Raw genomic sequence first — 16,694 nt, forward strand, 5'->3', positions numbered from 1 at the left:
TCTTCCGACGACAAAAAGGTCAGGGCTAAAAACTCAAATGGCTCACTGTAAATTAACCAAATTGGCATTGCAATCAATAAGTGATTCTAAGCTCTACCTATTTCATTCCAGTACTTATGACCTAGCTTGCTTTCCAGAAGAACCATCATTCTACGAAGCTTCGCTCTGGTTATTCCTAAAGTGAGCTAAAATTTCGTCAATCGATAGTAAAACCATTAGAGTTGCAACTTGGAAACCCTATAGCTTTCACCAAATCAAACCTGAAAGATTGCTAGATCCTATTAGCTTTCACCAAATCAAACCTGAAAGATTGCTAGATCCTACAAAACATCGGTGTTCCCAACAACCATCCAAATTTCAACATCGATACAATCCTACCTAACAATTCATGAGGCTCATTTAATATCGATTCGTATGCAGAAAACGACAACTTCGGATCAGCCTTACCCCATTTTCAACCGAAATTAAAGACACAATAACACCAAGGAAAAACCATTAAAGTTGCAAATCCTATAACTTTCACCAAATCAAATCCTAATTAAGAATCTTTAAGGTGAAAACAACAGATAGCAAGATCAGAAGTCAGAAGCATAAACAGCTCAACACACATTCCAAATTTTCAACATTCGTGATCCCAACAACCTTCCAAATTTCAACATCGATACATTCCTACATAACAATTCAGGCTCATTTAATATCGATTCGTATATAGAAAAACGACAACTTCATATCAGCCCCCATTTATAACCGAAATAAAACACGCAATAACTTATAACACCAAGGAAAAACCATTAAAGTTGCAAATCCTACAGCTGAATCAAATCCTAGTTAAGAATCTTTAAGGTGAAAACAAAGAGGTAGCTAGATCAGAACTCAGAAGTATAAACAGCTCAGCACTCAAACCATTAGAATCGCAAATCCTATTAGTTTTCGCCAAATCAAACCTCAATGATTTATATACTAAGCAAGTCTGAAAGCTCTAATCTTTGTGTATCAGCAACACAATCTAGGCACAGAACAACACACAGAAAACTAGTTCACCACAAAGTTATTTATCATTATTGCTCAAGTTGTTAATATTGTAAGAAAAACCAATCCATACAGCACAAAAAAGTAGACAAACTACTAAAAACCAATCCATACATCACAAAATCAGGAAAAGCCTTTTCTTAGTTTGAGAATGGAGGAATACATTTTCCTCCTCGAACCCACCGCATTAATCCCCATATCCTTTAGATCCTCCAATGTTAACATAGGCAATACGTCGCCGTCTACCTCGTGTATCTCAAACACCGGCGCGTATCTCCCTAGCCCTAATCCGACTAACCATTCCCTCACCCCTAAATTACTCCCCCCATTGTTCTTCTCCGGCGAATTCACCTCATTCCCGTTTATTTCAGCTCGACTCCCCCTTCTGTGTTGATCCCAAAACTGCAATCCCATATTCTCGGCGGAATTGATCGGGCTCTGCTGCTGCTCTTTCAAATTAGGGCTTTCCGAGCCCTCCCCCTCGAACTCCCGAAACTCGTCGTTGCTGTTATCGTTCTCTTCGGGAAGGAAGCTCGTGCTCTCAATTCCGATTCCTCCGCCGTTGTGGGCGGCGGAGGGGTGGTCGAATTTGTTCCAATTGGTGCGTGCCCTTTTCGTGGGCTTCTTCACTTTGGGCTTGCGGTGGCCGAAATCGGCGAAATTCTCAGCGATTTCGAGCGAATCGTGGAAATTGTCGGCGGCGGAGGCGGCGCCGTTGACGAGGTTTGTTAAAGGTCGGGTCTTGGAGGTTTTGGCGGCGAGGGACGGGTCTTTGTGGAAGCGCCAGGTGGAGGTTTTAGTGGGGCGGCGAGGGGGGGCATCGTAGGGCGGGTCGCCGCCGATCTCGCCGAGGCGGACGCTGGGGCGGCGCTGGCGTTTGGGAGGATTGGATACGGCGGCGGCGGCGGTGGTGGGGTTGTCGAGTGGAGGGGGGTCCAATGGGGCGGAGGCGGCGGTGGAGGGGAGTGGGGAGGGGGGGATTTGGGCGTCCGGCTGCTGATGCTCTGTTGCCATGTGTGAGTGTGTGCGTGTGTGAGAGAGAGAGAGAGAGAGAGAGAGAGAGAGAGATTCTGAGATAAGGAGAAAGATGGAAAAGAAGAGGGATTTTTAAACGGGCAACTGTTTTATGGGCCGCATATGTTAGGCCCAATGTGTGTTTATTAATCAAGGCCCAAATATTTATGAAGACATTATTTAATTTTTGCAAATTTGATGGTAATTAAAAAGAAAAATAGTTATAATTTGTAGGAGTAGATATGAGTAGAAGTATAAGAAGAAAAATAGATTTGTTAATAAGAGTTATGAGGAGAAATACGATAAATTAAGCAAAAATTCATATCTTTTGCATTGCATTATTATTCCTTGAGGTATGTAATGATTATTTCTGATTCTATTTTCCAAATAAAAAAAGTGACATCACTTCACATTTATTATTGGATTTGAAGCATAATTATATTGGATTATTGAGTGAATTTTATTTATTAAATTTGAATTATATATATACTATATTCGACTATTGAGTAATTTAGAGGATCGAAGTGTACTACTTAATTGCTTAGACTTTGTTCAAAACTTGGTCAAATTAATAAATGAACTTTAACACAATTCCAATCATGCATATTGACCAAACAAAACAATTAGTGTCGGCAAACTTTAAAGAAAAAGTCCATCATTTTATAACTCAAAAAATCAATTTCATATATATTTGTATATAAAAAATTAAGTATGCTATTTAACAATTAACCCCTCCTTTCATATAAAAATTGACGTCGTAATCTTTTGTAGTAATGGCATGTTGACTTCTATATTTATTTTTGGATTTCTCATTTTCTTTTGAGATGGAAAGAATGAAAACAATGTCCCATCATAGAAAAAGTCGATATTCAGTAAATTCAGATGATTAACATCAATTTATGAGCTAATCAATGTGATTAGTGACGTAATGCAATTACATAATCATATCAGAAATCTGCATAAATCTCTCCGACACCCAAAAAACACGGCCATTGCTTCAATGGAAGGGAAGATCTAAGCACACACTCTCTTATTTCCAATTTTGAATCAGTGTTTACAGCAGCAGCAGCAGCAAAAAAATGGAGAAGACGCGCCAATGGAGCAGCGAAGCCGGCGCCTCCTCGCCGGCGCGTGGGCACCACTCTCGCTCGTCGTCGGCGAGCGGCATTTCGAGCATCAAGCGCACTCAGAACTTCGCCGCCAAAGCCGCGGCGCAACGCCTGGCTCAGGTCATGGCGTCGCAAGCCGCGGACGACGAGGATTACGACGACGACGACAGCGACGGTGATTCAGGACTCCGATTCAATCCTCCTCTCCCCCTCTCCCTCTCCAGGCCGACTGTCAAGCTGTTGGTTCCGTTTCCTAAGATTGTTAGATCCTCTTCCGATGCGGTAATTTGCTTTGAAAAAATTGAATTGTTTCAGGTATGCTTTTCTGCTTTTTAGCTGCATTTTCAATGAAGTTTTTTGGTGTTAGCAATGTCGGCAGCGGTTTGATAGCTCAATCTTAATTATGTTGAATTTTCTCCTTGTGGTTATTTATCTGAGCTTAATTATTGCAATGTGGCTACAAGGAATGTGGAAAAATCATTTGATTGCGAGATCTGTGAGATTTTGTTGAGGTAATTGCTTTACTTTGACTGTTTGAAATACTTGTTTGTTAGGTCACTCGTGACTCATTGGAAGTTCAACCGCCCCGATCAACTTCAGCAGGAAAATCGTCAATGTCAACTAGAACAATGCCAGCTGCACCTCCTAGTAGGCCTTCTGTGAAGAGTCCTGCACCTATTTTGCCATTTGATCCTCCTAGCAGCCGGCAGAGAGAAAAGTACTCAGAATTCATCTTTTGATGCTTTCATTCTTTGCTAGTTCCTGGATTTCAATTGGAAAGTATTATCCTTTCGAAAAATTTTGAATCATTAACTTCGTCCTTCAATGACAATATCATAGTACATCATTCCAACAGTTGAATTAGCAACTTAAATCCACAATTTAGTGCATAAATCATCTATTTATGCATCAATATATTTTCCATTGCTTGCATAGAATCCTTATATCATGGCACAGTGAAATCTATTTGATATGAACTGATGTGTAGTGCGTGAAAATATAAATTGCAGGTTCTCACCAGATTTAGGACAACTAAGTCTTAGAGATAAGGGAGATGCGCGTGCTTCTTCTGCACTTCGTGATGAAGTATGTTCACGCTTTAGCAGTATAGATCTTAAAGAAGCTGGGTTTTTTAGGTTGTATTCAAACTAATATCTACTTCTTAACAGCTTGATATGCTGCAAGAAGAAAATGAAAATATTGTTGAGAAGGTCTGTTTGTCTTTATTCCCAGCATTCCTCTTATTCACAAATGCAACCATCTAACCGATGTTTATTTATTTGTCTGATTCTGATTTTACAGCTCAGACTTGCAGAGGAGAGTTGTGAAGCTGCTGAAGCAAGAGTTAAGGAGCTTGAGAAACAGGTGATGCATTCTCCTTTCCATTTGCTTTTGTTGCAAGCAACTCTTTGCAAAATATGTATGTGATTGTCTTGTTTGTGTCCATGTACATGACCCACCGCTCCACACTGAATCAACAAAGTTCACAGCTAACTCCCACAATGAATGTTAACAACTATTATAGTTACCTGCTTTATGAGAACTGAAGAGGAAAATATAGCAACCCTGAAAGAGATCTTTTTTTGCCTTCATTGGCTCTACACTCTCAAAATGTAGGTGTTAGTTTACCAGTTTCTTTCAGCTTTCTTTCAGAATCTACCAGTTTTCTGGTACAATGTGTTTCAAGCTCAGGCAGACAAGTATTGTATCAAAACACTGATAACCAATTTAAAAGCAGATCTATATACATTCCATATTTTCGATCTTGTTTATCCTTACTCTTTTCTAGTCTAAATATTGCTCTTCAGAAATTAGATGAACTACACAGTACGCCAATATGGCCATTTCCTGGGGCAATCTAGAATGAAGGCATGGAGCTTTTTATTGTGTGGTGACTTTTGTTTATTCCTAGGGCCCATTTGGGAAACTCTTGCATCCTAAGATTCCTGCATTGATTTCTCCAGCAGCCAGTTTGGGGCTATGGCTGCTCGTTCATAATATGCTCTTATAGTTGAAATCTCTTGAACTTTTCTCAAAATAAAATCTAAAACCTACCGATCATACCTATGTTTCAGTATGTATTTATTTCAGACAAATTATGTTGACTTCCTGTTGTATTGTATAACTTTTGTATTGAGTATCTTGACATAGCACATGTACTCTTCAGGTAGCTTCTCTTGGACAAGGAGTTTCTTTGGAAGCTAAACTTTTGAGCAGGTATATTATTATATATAAATAACAAAACCTCCATTGTTTTCCCTTTTTCTCGATTCTGAATATACTAGGAGTAATATTAAAAATTTTAAAAATTTGCAGAAAGAAAGCAGCATTGCGCCAAAGAGAGGTTGCTGAATTTTTTTATTGTCTTCACTTGAATTTAGTCTCATTACATGGACTGTTTTGTCCCCTAAGACAAATTGAGTTGAAATGGCTATGTTCACACCTTTATAATTTATTGTTTGTTCTGAAATTGATCTAGGCTGCTCTTCAAGAGGCTATGCGTGCAAAAGATGATGTGCAAGTGTCAACATTGCAATCTGATATTATGGTGAGAAGGGTTAATTTAGACTTGTTTAGAAATGCTTGTCCAGCATACTGCTTTTTAAAGATGTTACACCATTACTCATTCAGCTCGCCAAGAAAGACTCTGCGGCTGTTGTTGAACAACTGCGTGGAACTGAGTCTGAAATTAAAGCTCTTCGCTCAATGACACAAAGAATGGTTCTGACCCAACATGAAATGGTTGGTGGCTATTATATGAGAAGTGATCTTTTTTTTCCTTTAAATTGCACATTTGCTGATCTTTTCTAAATTTTGCATTTGCAGGAAGAAGTTGTTCTTAAAAGGTGCTGGCTGGCTAGATATTGGGGCTTAGCTTCTCAATTTGGTAATTGAATATATGTGTTCATCTCTTTTCTATGTACTTCTCCTATTATGTCCTAAGGTTATAGGCATATCACGACAAATAGCTAAGCTGAATTTGGAACCTAGACTGTTTTGACATTACTTTAGGGAAACAAACCCTCAGAAAAGAGGAATATGTAAAGTTTTAGTATTATTGATAATCTTAAAATTCCTAGCTAGCACTTTCTGTGTAAAAATATAACCCAAAAACTTACAGTTTATTACGGAGTATTAATTGTTTCCTTTTCATTCTTCCATCCACACAGGCATCTGTACTGATATTGCTGAGTCAAAGCATGAATACTGGTCATCTTTTGCACCTCTCCCTTTGGAGATTGTTCTATCCGCTGGACAGAAGGCTAAGCAAGATAGTTGGAAGAAAGGCTAGTAATCTCTTGCTGGTTTCCTATTTGTGACCTATTAAGCAATCAAAGCCAAGATTTCGTAGGTGTTATCTTAACACTTTTGAATTTATCACCTTGTTCCTGTCTGATGCTGTGCAGGTGATAACAACTCAAAAAGAAGCAAACTTGTTGAAGATTTCGATCTCACTGGAGAAGGAAACATTGAGAGCACGCTAGCAGTTGAAATGGGTTTGAGAGAACTTGCTTCTTTGAAGGTTTCCGTTGCCAGTACTTGCATATTGTTTTTTACTGGACTCTTGTTGTTTTTAATATGCTAAGTACATTCCAGAATAAGTTGTTTCATGAAATGTAAATTTTTACCCCGACGATAAGACTTTGCAATTTCGCAATTTCAGTTGTCTTCCAAATGTGAATCATCGTTGATCTTTTTTTTAATTCTTATCGTCTAGGTTGAAGATTCTGTTGTTCTTGCATTTGCTCAACAAAGACGACATAATTCCACTAGGACTTCAATTCCAGGTTTGTTATTAGTATCTTGTTTAAAGACTCTTTTGTTGTTCTCAGATAAGTGCTTCATTTTTAAATTCAGGATTTTCATCCAAGCCTGTATATCTTAAAACTAGATCTGCTTCATAATCGAATCTGGCAATTGTTCCTCGTCAAATATGACTAGTACTGGAAATATTATCTTTGTGAAGCTGGCCATATACTTGTTCTTTTGTCATGATAATAATTGGTTTTACTGATAATCTTACTTAAAGCTAGCAAGATCATAAATCTCCAAACTAGAGCACTGTATAGCCTTGTCTACCTTTCATTTAACTTCCACCATTTTCCTAAACCTTTCCGATTTGGCAGATTTGAGGTCAACAATTGATCCGAAGTATATGGAAGCATTTGGTAAGCTCCTATGATCCTTTGTTATGCGTTTCACTGTTATGAGTTGTGATGCTGGCTGATGTGTAATTTTCGAGCTTTTATATCAATGAATTACTTACACACAAGCTTAATAAAATAGCTCTAAAATTACAACTTTCTGCAAGAGTACAGATGTAGTTGTAGTAAAAGAGTGTCGAACCACAGGGAGGCGTAGGTTATTTAATTAGAGAAAGATAAAAATAAAGAAAGGATAAAACAAACAAAGATAAATAAAATACAAAACTAGAAAATAGGATAAGAAGAAATCATTGCTCCTATATGTCTTGGGCATACGAATTGGGATACTTCGATGGATTACTACGATCAAGACTATGCTTAAGAGGATTAAGTTTGTTTTACGCTCCCTATCCGCTGAACACTTCAAGAGAATTGTATACCTAGGATAAGCTGAACACGTCTCCCAAGTTCTAGTCACTAACCTATCACTCCTGCTAGGTCGCGCAGTAAGCTTTAGTTTAGCTTCTATGATTGTCAAACACGATAATTAGCTCATTTTAACTTAATGCCCACGCGGAAGCGCAGCAGACACTAAACCAAATATATAGAAGAAAACTATCGATCCACTCGAGATTATCTCCCTGAACAAGTATCAAATCTCGAGTTCCTTGCATATGAGTACGACCAAAATCTATGCTAAAGAGGCAATAGAATATTGGCTACAAAGTTCTACCTATCTAGACGTCTCAAGATTAGTAGAATAATTAAACAATTCATAAACAAGAATCACACGTAAATCAAACCATAATAATCATCAAAGTATCCAACAATTCACCCTACAACATATTCGGAGCAACGAAGGAAATCTAGCCAAACATACTAAAATGAATTACACCAAAAGAACCGTGAACCGTGAACTCCGTGGTGTTCTCCAACTCTAGATGATGGATGATCTCCTCCGGGATGGAGTATGGATCCTCCCTTCCTCTTCTTCCTTCTCCTTATTTCTTCCTCCGCCGTCCTCCTGTCTCGTCCTTCTCTTCCCTTTTAATTCCCCCAACTCCACAGCAAAACTGACAAGAAAACTGCCCATTTGCGGTTGGGGGGGCCAAACGCCAGACCGGGCGAATTAGAAACACAAAGTCGCCCGACCGGGCGAAGAAACTGGAATCACTACGCATTACGAAATCGCCCGACCGGGCGAAAATAGAGGAGCACATCGCCCGACCGGGCGAAAGACTCTGGATGGCTCGCGGGGAAACGCCCGACCGGGCGAATTATGTCGTAAAGAATCGCCCGACCGGGCGAACTTTCTGGACTCCTCAAGTGAGCACTTCCGACGAACTTCCAGCTTCTAACATCCTAAACTACAACAAAAGCACGATTTGATGAGTTATAGTTTACATAAAAATGTGTAGTCTAAGGGGAAAAATATAGGAAATATGCTTCGCATCACTGGCGATCGATGATTAATAACATATAAACTTTCCCCATTATTGTTTTTATACTACAGAACTGAGTGCAGAGGAATCCGAGGATGTACTCTTCAAAGAGGTTTGTTTGTCAGTCTGCTATTCCTTGTATATCCCTCGTCGTTTTGAGAAGTTGTGCTATCCTGCATCAATTCCAGGCATGGCTTACATACTTTTGGAGAAGAGCCGAAGCTTATGGTATAGAGGAAGAGATAGCTAAGAAGAGACTCAAGTTCTGGATCAGCCGCAGCGGGCAGCCACCAACGTCGCACGATGCCTTTGACGGTGAGTTTCACCACCTTCTGCATATTCCATAACCAAGGATCATTTTATGAAGTGGTGATTATGAATGCAGTGGAGCAAGGTCTAATGGAGCTGCGGAAATTGGCAATCGAGCCACGACTGTGGGAAGCATCGCGCGAGCAGGACGGATCAAAATCAGCTGCTGCGTAGCATATACAGTACTACCATAGTATAGCAAAGAACGTTATATGGTGTAAATTATGAATAAATGTTGATAAATATTGAAAATATAATATCGATTCATCAGCACAAATAAAAACAAATAATTGAAATGTGGCAACGGCTAATGATTAATCATGACTAGCACTTGCCTCAGACAGATTTTAAAATAACTTACGTTTTAATATACAATTAGTAAAGTCTGAGATATTAAAAAAAAGTAATTGAAGTTAGGAATGTTAATCGAGCCAACTCACGCAGGTTTGGGTCAACCCACTTGGGTTGTCGAGCTATTTGGATGCTAGTTTAGTTTTTGGGCTGTAAGTCTTGGGCCAAATATTTGAATTAAATGGAAATTGAAGTGGGCTAGAGCCTTATAACATTACTTTAATTTTGTAAAGAAGTTACCTTAGCGAGAGGTCTTGCCTTCATCCTCACGTGACTAGTATATTTATCAACTAAGTTTTCTTGATTATTTATTTAATTATTTATTTTCAACAATCTCTCTTATTCATTAATATATTGTTTTCTTACATTTTTACCCTTCTATCATTCTATATGTAAACAGTGTAGTTCATATTTACGTAATCGGTTTCAACTTTCAACATACCACATTAAATATAGTATAGTATTGTATATTCAAACCTTGTTTTTAGGCTTGACAATTTTAATACTCTAATTCGAGCACTAGCTACTAGCTAGCTTAATTAAAAATTATCGTTAATATTTTCTTAAGTTTCTCAACAAACAAAGAGGCAAACCCAGAATACAAGGACATCCACAAAACTACACGAGAGATGAATAAAAAATAAAATAAAAATAATCGAAAAGCAGAATGAAGGAATGAATGAAAAGGATGGGACAATGGAGAAATTTTGTCACATTTCAAATGGAAGGTTGTGAAAATGATATATTTATATACATATAGCACTAATTGAAGTAGAGAGACAGAGATTTAAAAGAAAAAAATTCCAAAGAATTATGTGTTGGTTGTTGTTTTATGTTGTGGGTCTAATCACGCCTCTGTCTTCTTCTCAAGTATATTTGCATGCGTTGCAGGAGAATGTCTTTCTACCTATTTAAACTCCACATGCTAATACTATTATACTAGTAATAATTTGAAATAGTATAATATAATTGTGTGTGTGTGTGTGTGTGTGTGACCCATGACTCATGGCTATATCATATATGTTTTTGTTACTAAATTGATGGAGGAAGAAAGGGTTACACAAAACAAGACAAAATGAAGCATGTGACCTCTATTTTATAAATGGTAGAAACACATAGTGGGCACGCACCAAAAGGTGACCACCATTTTCTTCTTGCTCTAGTACCAATGATAATAAGAGCTAATTACAAAATATTTCTTTCTATTGTAGAGATAAACTCTACTCATTTTCCCAATACCATATTTTATTTAAGTATCTTATAGTATGTTAAAAGTGTTATAATCACCTTCTTCCACACCTTTATTTGATATGATAACAAAACATTCTTTTTTTTTTCTTGGTTTCCGCAGCACACTATTTAGGAATAGTTTAAACTATGAATCTCAGCAACAAAGTACTCCATGGATAAGGGTAGATAGTAGTAGTACTAGAATTATTGTGAAATTGATAAAATATGCAATTGATATTTATAAAACTAAAATTCATTTGACATAGCATCTTAAAATTATTATAATGTGAGAAAAATACTGAAATTTACAATTTTATTTCTATTTTTTCACACCATAAGACTTCAAATATATATCATCCTTTATTTTCTTGCAATTATAAAGTTTCAAAATTTTATTGACAAATTTCGCTCTACGTGTGGGGTAATAAACAGCGCATTAAGATTGATGATATTCTAATTACAAAATGTTGAAAAAAAAAGCAGTCTTAACTCTTACTAAATACTCCCTCCGTCCTCGATTAATTGTCACTCTTTTCCATTTCGGTCTGTCCCTCAATAATTGTCACACTTCATTTTTACCATAAATGATAAATAGGTCTCACATTCCACTAACTCACTTCACTCACATTTTATTATAAAACCAATACAAAAAAGTGGGTCTCACATTCCACTAACTTTTTCAACCAACTTTTTTTTACATTTCTTAAAACTCGTGCCCGGTCAAAGAGTGAGAATTAATCGGGAACGGAGGGAGTATTTGGGTTAGCTATTCCACCTTTGAGATGATGTCTAGAAATAAACAAGAAAATTAGTAATTTAGATCATCAATGGATGTCTTTGTCTTAATTCGGCCTTTACTATGAAACAAATTGTGAATAACTCATTTTCCTCTCATTTAAACAATTGTCTTCATCATATTAAGTCAATAATTTTACTATATGACAAGCTACGTATATATTTGTTGTTATTCTTTAGTTTTCTTTTGAATCCTATATCCTATAGAGGTATTCAAATTAGATTAGTGATTGATTTCTAATTTCCATTGTAAACTTAAATGAGTACTTCTAGTTATGTAAATTAATATTTAATTTCTCCCGTCCCTTAAAAATAGATTATTGCATTTGTCATTTTGGGATGTCCCTTAAAAATAGATCAATTATATTTAAGTAAACCTTTTTTTCTCTATTAAGGTGTGTCCCATTCTTCACTATTAATATCACAATCACTTTTTCTTTCTATTTTCTTTTTATTTTATCAATTGTTTATTAAAAGTCGTACTATTTTAAATATTGTCTATTTTTTAAAGACGGATAATCAAATTGATTTAACATAAATCAATAGTTCAAACCAGAGTCAAAGTTAAACTCATAAAGAAATTGACCAATGAAAGATAGGGAAGTAGATAGAGAGATTGAATTGAGACGCTACAAAAAAAAGCAAAGGCAAAAAGCAGTTTGGAAATTGGAATGGGATGTTCTATTTATCCAAATTTGTCAAACAGAATAGCAACAATACATGGAGCCTTTTCAATTCCCCTTTGTCACTTTCTTCCTCTATAAAAATTGGGCTGGCCAACGTGACAAAATTGGAATGAGATTGACTTGACACGACAAAGATTTTGATCTTCTTATTTCTAATCTTATTCTCACTCTATTAATTGTTCACATACTATGCATATAGATCACAATGGTGTTACGATATTATAGCCATTGATCCAGAAAGCATAATTAACATAATACTCCTATATTGAAAAACATCATATAAATGCGATGTCGATGATAGATCATAGACGGTGGATGAAAGTGAACCTCAGTCTCAGATGATGTGTACCATAGAGTCGATTCATCCTTAATTTTTTATGAGGGTTATTTGATTCTCAATTTCACTTGGATCCATCCTTATCAGAGGATCCACTGAAATCGGAAGATTTCAAGTGTCGTATACTATTCTTATAGATTAGTAATGGCGTGATTATATTACAATTGCTTATAATGAAGGATTCAGAAAATAATGTGCCACAGACAAAATAAAAAAGGCTTTCACCGGCATCGGAAAAAAATGGAAGTGAACCTTAATCGCGGAAAATAAAGCATATTTATTATACTATAGGAAGACTGGTCCTCAATTTTCATGAACTGAACTGATAGTGGAGTCGATCGATCCTCGATTATAAGTGGACCCACCGTTGGTGAGAGGATCCACCACTATGCAGTCACTGCAGTGAATTCATAATATATGAAATCTAAGGCGTGAAATTAAAGATGGTGTAATGCACCATCATTTCAATGTTGACACAATCATCTTTTTCAACTGCTACTCTCCAATTTCCAATCCAGTTACTTTATTTATTTATTTAACTTTTTCCACTGAAGTCATATCCCATATCTTTACCCCAACGCCCACTTCAAGTTTCTCACTATCAAGGCTCTATGCATTTATATTTGTGATTTAATATATGGCATATAAATTTATATACAATTTGAGAATAATTTTGACATATATATAATCATTTTTCGATCGAGTAAGTTTATGAAGGTGGGATTATATTTATTTCAGAATACAAATAAGTTATGAAGCATTTACACGTAAGAGACACTGTTGTTTAACCAAGTTCCAATTACAAAATTTAAATATCACATCACTCTAAACAACAAGTTATATAGTTAGCTTCATGGCGAATTGGCTATTCATGTATTTTAATGTGGGATTGTCGTAATGTCTAGTTTCATTAATAGATTTATTTAACTTTCTCAAAAAATATAGTATATTTAAAATGTCAAATATGTTTTTTAAAGGGCAAAGTATCACAAAACTCATGAATTTTCATTCAATTATGGTTAATTTCACAACTTTTAAAATTAGCCAATTAATACTTTTGACATTTTTCTAAATTGCCATATTAACTTAGATTGGGGAAAAATTATGTATAATTTGGAAGCCAAAATACTTTAGCTAATCTTATACTACTAGTATTCTAGTATATTGTTTACACTAAAATCAATAGTTTTGTGAGTGATACACAAATTTGCAAATTTGTAAAAATAATCATGGTTTTCGGCTTACAAGTCATACACAATTTCCTTCGAATATCCAAATTATGATATTAATTGACAATTTTTATACTATGTTAATTGTATGATTGATCAGAATTTAACTAAATTTATTGAATTTTTTAATAATTTGCCTTTTTAGTTATTTTTAAAGGCAGAGGTAAGTCTTAATTACTTTTAGGTACAAGAGCACCTTTTACATTAATAATTACTTACATTCCCACCTCTGTATAATATTCCAGCAAGATTTGATGCCAATGTTTGTTGTGAAACTTACTGATCATTTACATGTTTTGCTAGCTCGTTGATTCCTTGATAAATTGAGATTTATATTGGAGTATATATTAAGGGAAATGCTATGTAGCCATATTATGGCTAGCCATAAATGGCATTTTAATAAATTTAGATGTTATTGGCTATTAATGATTCAAATAGCTTATTAATTGCTCCAATAACTTTACACTATTACCCTTTCTATTTAATTGTTATTGTTTTTTAATTTCATTTCTTTATTCATTTATTTTTTAATTTTCTGTTTTCAGTAATTTATTTTTAAAATCAAATAGTCTATAATATTTTTATTATGTTATAGTTTAAAATTATCAAATATACTAAAAATATAGGTCTATTATAATATGATTTTATAAATCAATATACTAATTATTTTTTATATACTATGATATAGACATATAGTTGTGTTTACGTAGTTAGCCTTTTTTTTATTTTAAACACATTATGTTAGTTCTAACTTAAATTTTATATTAAAAATAATAAATCTCAAAATAGAATAAATATTTTTTGAAACATGAAATCCCCATTCCCGTAAGTCTCTGCCAGTCTCTCACTCTCTTATAAAAATCAAAATCATTCCCACATTGCATTTGTATATTAATAATCTATAAGCCTATAATATTCTCTCTTCGTCTATCAAGAATATGCATTTTTTTAGTTCGTCTCACAAGAATACACTGGCGGACACACGTTCAAGAGGGGAGGGGCTTAAGCGCCCTTCCCAAACTTTTCTTTTTAACATATTTTTATTGTAAAAATTTTAATTTTTTTTAAAAAGTATCTACAGCCCTCACCAAATCGATGTCTTCGAAGTCTAATAGTTGGAGATTTAGTGGAAAGGAGGGGCTGAAAATTAAATTTACAGAGAAAACTACCTACATTTCATCAATGGCCGCTCTGTAGAATTGGGAAGAAGGAGAAGATAAACTGTTAGACTTAAATCAATATAATAATAATAGAGTTGGAAATGTCAATTGCCTATTTATTCATTAAATACGTGGTTGTGCCATGTTTTTAGATTTAAATAATTTTAAAAGTGCCACTAAATTTAAAGTTATCATCCATCCAGTAGTAACAATTGTAAAAATTGTATCCTAAACTGACACTACCGTTTTTTATTCAAATGGCTATTGAAAACTGAAAAGGGTTTCTCAAAATAGTTAAATTTGTGTTGGATTAGTTTTATGTAAAATATATGTATGCATTTTTATAATAATTATTATTATAAATTTCTTTTGTTCTATAAAAATAGATAAACTTATAAATGACAGGAGTTTTGATATACAATCAATAAAATAAGGGAGATGAAAAAAAAGTAAGGAGGGAAAAACAGTAGAAATAGTATTAGTAGATTGTGAAATCTACATTATTACAATCCACATTATTAGTCGTAGTAATATAAAAACTTTCATATTTATACTCTAATTTTGGCGATGGCCCAAAATAGTAAAACTAATCTTTTTAGGATGAATGAAGTGTTTTTTATATATATACTCCCTCCGTTCGTGAAATGTTGTCCACATCCTAGCGCGTATTTTAAGAAATGTGAAGAAAAGTGAATGTAAAAAGTTAATGGAATGTGGATCTCACATTTATATATTAGTTTTAAGATAGAATGTGAGTGTATGATTTAGTTGAAAGTGGACTCCATAAAAATAGAAAAAAAAAACACAAAGTGGGCAATAAAGACGGACCAAAATGAACAATATTTCACGAACTGAAGAAATATGTATATTTTGTTAACAATAAAATTTTTTAGTAAAGCCCCTACTAAAATTTATTTCTGTGTCCGCCACTGTAAGAATATGTATTTTTTAATTTGGAAAACTTATTTCTCTCGATTGAGGTAAAACTCATTCTCTTATAACAATATTTTATTTATTTTTTTGTCTTCAATTCTCTCTCTCTTTCTTTCTTTTTTTCTCTCTTACTTTACCAATTGTGCATTAAAACATTTGTCCAACCAAAATTGCATATTTTTATGGGACGGAGGGAGTACTAAAATATTTTTTAAAATCATCAATAATACCAAAATGTAACGTTATACATAATAGTTTATGTTTATATACTTTCCAATTATAAGTTGTGATATAATCTAATTAATAATTATAGCAATTAATATTATTACTGTTAATATAGAATATAATACTATGTCCTACTCCATTACTACATAACTTAACATCATTACCATCACCATGTACTCCATAAGTATTAGCTTACAACTTTTACTTAGTACTTTACTTTGTAGACGTTAGCAATAATGACGATGATAGTATATAAATCAATCAGTTAATTACCTACATTCAAAATGAGCTAGCTAATGATCGATGATGGAATTACTTCTAAATTATCATTATTACGATTAATTTTATAAATGATTACTATATAATATACATGTATCAAATAATTACAAAATTTAATTTCTTTCAAAATGAATACTTATTCTATTTTATAGTATCATATCATTTAAGGTTTTCTTCTCTTTTTAAATTATTTTATTATAAATACAATCTTACAGATTTTTTTTCAATTTAAATTAAATTGATAAACTATTTAATTACCACACCATTCTTTATTCAAAATAATGTAAAAAACATAATATCAACATGGAATTTTATTTGAAGGGGCTTTGTTTTTTTACCGTATTTTGAATTACTACTTTGTTCTTGACCATACATGGGTGATGGTAGTTGTTACTTTGCCTATATGCAAAGTGCATAATTT

The 16,694-nt window shown here is 34.4% G+C and overlaps 2 protein-coding genes across 4 annotated transcripts; one reads left to right on the top strand and one right to left on the bottom strand.

Moving 5' to 3' along the window:
• Window positions 1-1,051: 1,051 nt before the first annotated feature.
• LOC121806455 lies at window positions 1,052-2,060 on the bottom strand. Its single transcript, XM_042206499.1, has one exon. It carries the CDS (start codon window positions 2,041-2,043, stop codon window positions 1,153-1,155), a length of 891 nt encoding a protein of 296 aa, XP_042062433.1. The 5' UTR covers window positions 2,044-2,060; the 3' UTR covers window positions 1,052-1,152.
• Window positions 2,061-2,946: 886 nt separating this feature from the next.
• On the top strand, window positions 2,947-9,340 carry LOC121808634 (coiled-coil domain-containing protein SCD2-like). Of its 3 annotated transcripts, none has more exons than XM_042209218.1 (17): window positions 2,947-3,467; window positions 3,707-3,870; window positions 4,163-4,238; window positions 4,322-4,363; window positions 4,455-4,517; window positions 5,320-5,369; window positions 5,469-5,496; window positions 5,632-5,700; window positions 5,784-5,894; window positions 5,979-6,039; window positions 6,323-6,439; window positions 6,560-6,675; window positions 6,871-6,940; window positions 7,280-7,321; window positions 8,811-8,851; window positions 8,928-9,054; window positions 9,125-9,340. In XM_042209218.1, the coding sequence occupies exons 1-17, from the start codon at window positions 3,123-3,125 to the stop codon at window positions 9,220-9,222; spliced, it is 1,620 nt and encodes a 539-aa protein (XP_042065152.1). In that variant the 5' UTR covers window positions 2,947-3,122; the 3' UTR covers window positions 9,223-9,340. The 3 variants fall into 3 exon arrangements, 2 of the variants coding, with proteins under 2 accessions (XP_042065152.1, XP_042065153.1); XM_042209219.1 differs by having other exon boundaries at window positions 2,948-3,434; XR_006052231.1 differs by lacking the exon at window positions 8,811-8,851.
• Window positions 9,341-16,694: the final 7,354 nt, after the last annotated feature.

This window comes from Salvia splendens, chromosome 6 (assembly GCF_004379255.2).
Source record: "Salvia splendens isolate huo1 chromosome 6, SspV2, whole genome shotgun sequence".
NCBI lineage: Eukaryota > Viridiplantae > Streptophyta > Magnoliopsida > Lamiales > Lamiaceae > Salvia > Salvia splendens.